The sequence below is a fragment of the Rhinolophus hipposideros genome, assembly GCF_964194185.1.
Source record: "Rhinolophus hipposideros genome assembly, chromosome: 13".
Classification (NCBI taxonomy): domain Eukaryota; kingdom Metazoa; phylum Chordata; class Mammalia; order Chiroptera; family Rhinolophidae; genus Rhinolophus; species Rhinolophus hipposideros.
The window spans coordinates 68,998,907-69,005,515 of NC_138059.1; the positions used below are offsets into that span (position 1 = coordinate 68,998,907).

At 40.8% G+C, this 6,609-nt stretch overlaps 1 protein-coding gene across 4 annotated transcripts in view; it reads left to right on the forward strand.

Moving 5' to 3' along the window:
* ZFHX4 (zinc finger homeobox 4) overlaps nt 1–6,609 on the forward strand; it is a 177,809-nt gene that overhangs the window by 167,385 nt on the left and 3,815 nt on the right. For all 4 annotated transcript variants that reach the window (XM_081070325.1, XM_081070328.1, XM_081070327.1 and 1 more), the window contains exon 11: nt 6,135–6,609. This exon is cut by the window's right edge and continues 3,815 nt beyond it. In XM_081070325.1, the coding sequence (XP_080926451.1) occupies nt 6,135–6,609 (475 nt within the window). The remainder of the gene's footprint in view (nt 1–6,134) is intronic.

The window sequence follows — 6,609 nt, forward strand, 5'->3', positions numbered from 1 at the left end:
GTTGCTCTAAGGTTTTGATATTTGTAGCGTCCATGCTTGCTTATTATTTAAATAAATTTACAACCTTAGAAATATATTGGCATTACTCCATGCCCTTTTACTCACACCCCCACCCCAGCCAAAGTACATAATTAAATCAAAACAAAGTTGTAAAGCTGTTTGAGGCAACCTGAGATAACGAATCCAATTCTGTGTTCATTAAGAGAAACATAATTTGTGCAGTTTTGATTTTGTGAATAAGTATAGGTACCCAGTTATATTAGGTTGAAAAAATCGAATATAGTGTGCTAGGCAGTCACAAAGCCAAACATAACAAATGTTAAAGGTTTTATATGTTGTGTGAAAGTTATATGTTATCCAAAATAGAAAAAACATTTCTCTTAGAATTTCTTCCTTAAAGCAAGTTTTATTTTTCAAATCAACAGTTATTTTTTTTCATTTTAAAAAGAAATTTTGACATTCTAAAGAGACTTATCTAGAATGAAATAATTACATATTTCTAGAAAGTTTTCAAAACACATAGGAGAGCTTTCTTCATTTGCACAAATTGGACGTTTAAATTTCAGACTTTTCAATTTTATTCTTCACTTGTAAAAACCAAACTTGCCATGTCATCTTAGGAAGAGATCCCCATTTTAATGTTTAGCTCTGGAGACATGATAACAGTGAAATTAAATGGCCCCTTGGCCACAGCCAGCCCATCTGGTTCTGTGTCTTAATGACTCATTGCCATTACACATCCATACACATAAAGAAATGTCCCCAAGAACATTTCTGTAATGCCCCTTTCTTTAACTATCACACCAACTACCTTCCCCCCTGTAAGACTTTGGGTTTAATTATCTGGATATTTTTGGCCACTGTCTGGAGATTCTTAATTATCTGGCCTTAAATATTAGAGCTACAATTCCGCGTTTTGTTTGTACGTTTTCACTGTCAGATATTATCGTTTTAAGAATAATGCAGGGGCTGATTTTTTTTTAATTTAGCATATGATTGTATACGTTTTCTAGTCCCACTTTATATAGCACTGTGATTATTCATTGACACATAGAAAAATGTCTTATGTGGAAAAGCGCCTATGGTCATTTATGCAAAATAGCGGTTTTCCACATAATATCTAATGTGAAAAACCTATGAACAATTATGTAAAATTTATAGTTATGTACTATATTAAATAAAATATTATGTAAAACAGAGTAAAATTTGATATTTTACACGCACTAAGAACAGTTGAAGTATCTGTGATCGAAGAAGCTTGTGTAGTCACCCCCTTAAATAGTGGTCAGAGCATCTCGTTTTTCTGCCCCACTGGATCAGAAGGCCTCTGCTTGGACAGTGGGTCCTTTGCTGACTGCCCCTCCGCTTTGTCACTCTGCAGCTGGTATCCAGAGGACCTATATGAGGGAAAGCGAGAAGGGAGGAGAGAGAAGATGTTTACGAAATACTGAAACAACATGACCTTTCTCCTCATCCTACCTTCAATAAATATAATTTGTATCCCCCCCTGACATGTGGGCCCTGTTTATAACTATTAGAGTTGTAGGAAGACATTAGGGGCAGGTCCGGCTTAGCAGCAGGACCTTTCAATGTATCAGACACTCACTCAGCGTTACATGTATCTGTTGCTTTATTAAATCATGGACCGAAACAGACCTGAGAGTGTTATAAAGAGAAAAGGTCTGTGAACATCCCTACTGCCCTTTGCAATGTCTCTTGAATTAGTTATGTTGTTTGAGATAGATTCTAAACGTTAGCAGAGGTGCAACAGGACCCCCTGTGAAAGCCTGAGTTTCCACATGTCCATGTTCACACCCTCTTGAGGTTAATGTACCTGTGGTGGGTAATGATGACTACTTTAGTCATGTCATGGAGTGCAGCTGTGCTTCTCCATCTTTCCACCATCCTCTTTCTACTGTATTATTTCTCATCAAACAAATACCTCCTTTGCTTGATGGGAGAACTAGACATACCAGCCAGGTGAAACCAAGGGAGAAAATTGCTTCCTAAGTAGAATATTTCTGTATGTTCTCACATTAGTTGGTTATCTATATGAATAAACTTTGAGGATATGACATGTTCATCTTGGGCCCATTTTAATAGGATTTAGTGATGGAAAAGTCTTCATTTTAAAAATGCCGTATCCCTTCGAAGGTAGATTTGAAGGCTTTGATCCTAAGGAAATCACAACAAACGGACTCCGTTGAACACGAGATGTACTGTAAAGTCTGATTCCAAAGGCTGCACCCCAAAAATTGACTTCATTGCCGTGTACGTGTTCAGTTTTAGTATTGCTCAACCTCTAAATTTCCTGATTTAACCACCCATTTTATTCTGTGTTGGGTGGAGTTGCTGTTTTGGTTTACCAGCTTTAGTGCTCTCAAAATCTCTTCATCTTACTCCCAAGAAATCTTCACATTAGTATTTTGAGATCACGGAGAAGGCCCTTGCAAAAGTAATATGCCTCCCTATGTGCCTGCTTTTTCATTTCTCAGTGAAATGAATTACATTCTGCTTGACATTTTTTTCCATGTTGTCTTTTTCTATCATGATCATGTACGAAAAGGGAACATGGCAATAGAAAGTCATGTGCTTCTGCACCTGGAAAAAAAATTAGAGAACATTAAATTTACGTTTTATCCTTTAGGATCTTAGCTTCCTTTGGCATTGTGCTCAAGATGAATAGAAAAGTAACTTGCTTTCCTATTTTTAGCATATTTACATTATCATTTTAAGCAGAATCTGATTCTTATATGTTCTGTTAGTGTTTAGAAATACTGCCTAACCCAATTTCCTTAAATGGAACTTCAGAACATGCCTTTTGCATTTTTTTCATACTTGAGTGTAATTTACTAGCACATTTGGAGTACATCTAGATAAGAGTAAGTCTTCAATGATTTTATCACAATTGTCTTTGGCCCCTTGCATGTAATTAGTTTTATTTTCACCTCAAAAATAAATTTTCCCTCTGGGAGACCTAGAGCAAAGAAATGAGGAGGGGAAAGGAACCATATCTAACACATTGTGAGCTAGGCATTTACTTTTGAAAGCATTACTTTTGGGAGTAGGCAGCTGGTTCAGGGAAACAAAACCAAACGAAATGATGGTAGTTTGACATTATCGGAAGATAAACCTTAAGCTCTCAGTTAAATTTCAAAGAATTGGAGTAGGAGTTAGGGAACCGGAACGAATGCTGCTTTTTCTGCATCATGATTACCGTTGAGTGTGTCTCTTCTCTTTCTGGTTTTCCTACATCAGTTGGCTAGTGAACTTCTGATTGCACGTTTTTACAAGTTTACATCCTTCACTAGTAATAGTAGGGCCAATGTGCATTGTTCAGTATCTTAATCTGCATCTCTTTTCTGAACATTTTTATTTAACAGCTGATTATTTAACTCAGCTGACTCCTCAAGATGTTGAATTCCTGGAAATCCCTGATAGTGTTTGACTACAGTAGCTGGGATTTTAGGAGACTATTGCAGTCTTCTAAAACATTCTCCTTACCTCATTGTATGACCTCTTGATAGGAACGTACATATCCCATCTGATGCCGCAGCCTAGTCAACAACTATTAATCCATCTTGCTTTCTGACTACCATGGCTATTTTTTTTTTAAGTCTCTTAGTTCCTTAAAATTTCTCTTGTCTTCGATTCTCATGTCACAGGGATAAGTGAGCCAGCAATTTCCTTAGATTTGGGGAAGAAAAGCCCTAGGTGAAAGGAAGTGTAATTATTGAGTATAAAGTCTCGTTGTACTAGACGTAGAAAAGGTTGGCTTCATGAGTAGGCAACAGAAGCTGGCTATCAACATAGTATCATTCTAAGAATGCAAGGAAGGCTCTTTTGTCCTTAATAAAGCATTTTCCACCAGAATTACTATGCCTGAAATTCTGTGTTTAGATAGTAATTCCTTTGACTTAATGCATTATCCTCTGATAAGTGAAAACTAGCATAGAATATCATCCAATCAGAATACCATAGTGGGAAGAAACTAAACAATTATCTAATCTAGTATATAGTAAGCCATTTCAGAAATAGGTTTATTCATATCTTTGGTTCTTTCTTGCAAATAAAACTTTATGGAGACGCAAGTAGAAAGAAGATGAAGATACCAGGCATCATAGAATAGGAATAAAGGTCAGGGAGTTGAGGGTTTGGCCCTCCCAAAGCAACTACACTCCTTCGCAGTTTTCTCTAGGGCCAAGTGTAAATCCCAGGAAACAAGAAATCTATCATAGTAATTTGGATTAAAGATCAGGGAATTCACTCCTTCCTACCATACCCCTTGCAAAGCTTAAGTCATTTTCATTTATATTTCAAACGTGCCAGCCCTTCTTCTGTAAAATGTTGGTACTGTTATCAGTTTCTCTCTGTTACTTTCAAGGATTTTGTTTCTTTTCCTGCATTTTGAATATTTGCAGCTCTCTGATTCAATTTTCTTACTTAAAACATGGACTTTTTAGCATCTGTCCCCACTTACCCTGAAGGATGTTGGGAGAACAGTGTCTAACTGTCACTGAACCAACTACAGAACTTATTTCAAAGCAGATCACAGAAGAGTTGGGTGTGGTAAGGTTAAAAAGAAGAGCAGCCAGTAATAAGCTAGGCTAGTTGATATTAATATGATCATGACGAGGGTCAAGTTGAAAGTGATGTGGAGGACTTCATAGTACGACTGCTAAGCCGAAGAAGAGCCTTCTCAGCCAGGCAAAAACCAATTAAGAAATGAAAGTTTTGTGTGTGTTTTCCCTAGCTGCTGAAATAGAAGCATGCAGTTTTTTTCTATCACTTTTCTTTCTTTTTTTCATCGTAACCCCCCAAATGTTGCACTTAGCATGGAGGTAAGACTGACCAATATTAAAAAGGTGATTGTCTTCCATCTGTGGTCATTCTCTCTACAGTTATGCACTAATCATTTAAACTTCATTCATCCTGCCCTGGTTGATTCTTCCATCAGCCCAGCAGGCCTCCATTACAACCCTTGTCATGCTCATTTGGTGGGGGGAGCCTTCCCTGGGTCAAGAATGAGCCACACCCACCCAGTCTGTTTCTCTGGCTGTCCACTTCATTGGCCTCGAAAAAACACATTCAGGAAAGGCACAGACTTTTGCAACTCCCTTTTCTAGCCTGAGCTGTCATTTTGTTTCTTACCCAACTATCCAGCTCGTAAGGATGGCTTTGTCATCGGTTATCACCAGCCATTACACGAGAGTGGGCACCTGAAACCCAGCAAAGGTCTCTTGCATGAAGATAGGAGTCATACCCCCACGTGTTATCTGCTCCTGAGTACCGAGTTTCCCTTCTCTAATGGGAGGGGGGAGATCATTTTTGAGCATTACAAGCAAACTTTGAGGAAGCATCGTGTTTTGGGGGTGATAAAGTTGAGTGTTAATAAATTCAATTCCTATCAAATACTCTGTTAGCCAGATTGCCGAGATGGCAATGAGTCATTGAACCTGCACGCTTAAAACTGAAATCATGCCTAACCCTGCTGGGTCCTAGTCCGGATTAGCTGTGACTTCACTCCATTTGGGTTTTGGTGTCTTCAGTGGTCATTTGTTATTGCTGTGCAATTAGCTTATCACCTTCGCTACTTCAATGGAAGCGTATTTTTCTACTGCAACTTAGGCAGATGGATTTCATTTCATTTGATAGCTAATTACTTTTAGTGAGCGTGGTAATTATCAGACTGCTCAAGTGAAGGACGGGTGGGTCTGCCTTCCCAGAGGTATAGTAAAAATTGGTTAAAATGAGTCACAGAATAGAGGTCTTGCAAAGTGTATCCGTTAGAAGTAACCACTGTTCCTGTCACTAAAGATGTTCTTTTTCTCACCGTCTGCCTCTCATCACAGGGGAGCCTTTTGTTTCCTGAGTGAAATGTTGCTCACCTGTGCAGATGACATACCTTGGCGGTTGGGGGGGGGGGAGGAGGGGGTGGCGGGGCGGGAGTTAAGCTGAATACAAGCACTATTGCACACAGACGCTGGTGCGGGCGGTTTTTCTGGGGTGGGGGACAGATCTTGGGTGGTGTGGCCGCGCGCGGCACGCATGCGTCCGCGGTCAGTTCTGTGTGTGGGGTGAAGCGTCCGGGCTCCAGGCACTGACGGTGGGCGTCTCTCTGTTGTCGTTTGCAGCTTTAACACCTCCCGGTGCAGGCATGCTTGGGTTTCCTACTTCAGCTACGTCTCCTGCCCTGTCTCTCAGCAGCGCCCCCACCAAACCTTTGCTGCAGACTCCCCCTCCCCCTCCTCCCCCCCCTCCTCCCCCCCCTCCTCCATCCTCTCTGCCAGGACAGCAGACCGAGCCGCCGAACAAAGAAGCGGAGAAAAAGCAAAGTAAGCCACACAAGGTCAAAAAAATCAAAGAGGAGGAATCAGAGGCCACCAAACCCGAGAAACACCCCAAAAAAGAGGAAAAAATCTCATCTGCTCTTTCCGTGTTGGGCAAAGTCGTGGGCGAGGCGCACGTGGACCCCACGCAGCTGCAGGCCCTCCAGAACGCGCTCGCTGGAGACCCCGCCGCCTTCCTGGGCGGGCAGTTCCTGCCCTACTTCATCCCGGGGTTCGCGTCCTACTTCACCCCTCAGCTCCCCGGGACCGTGCAAGGGGG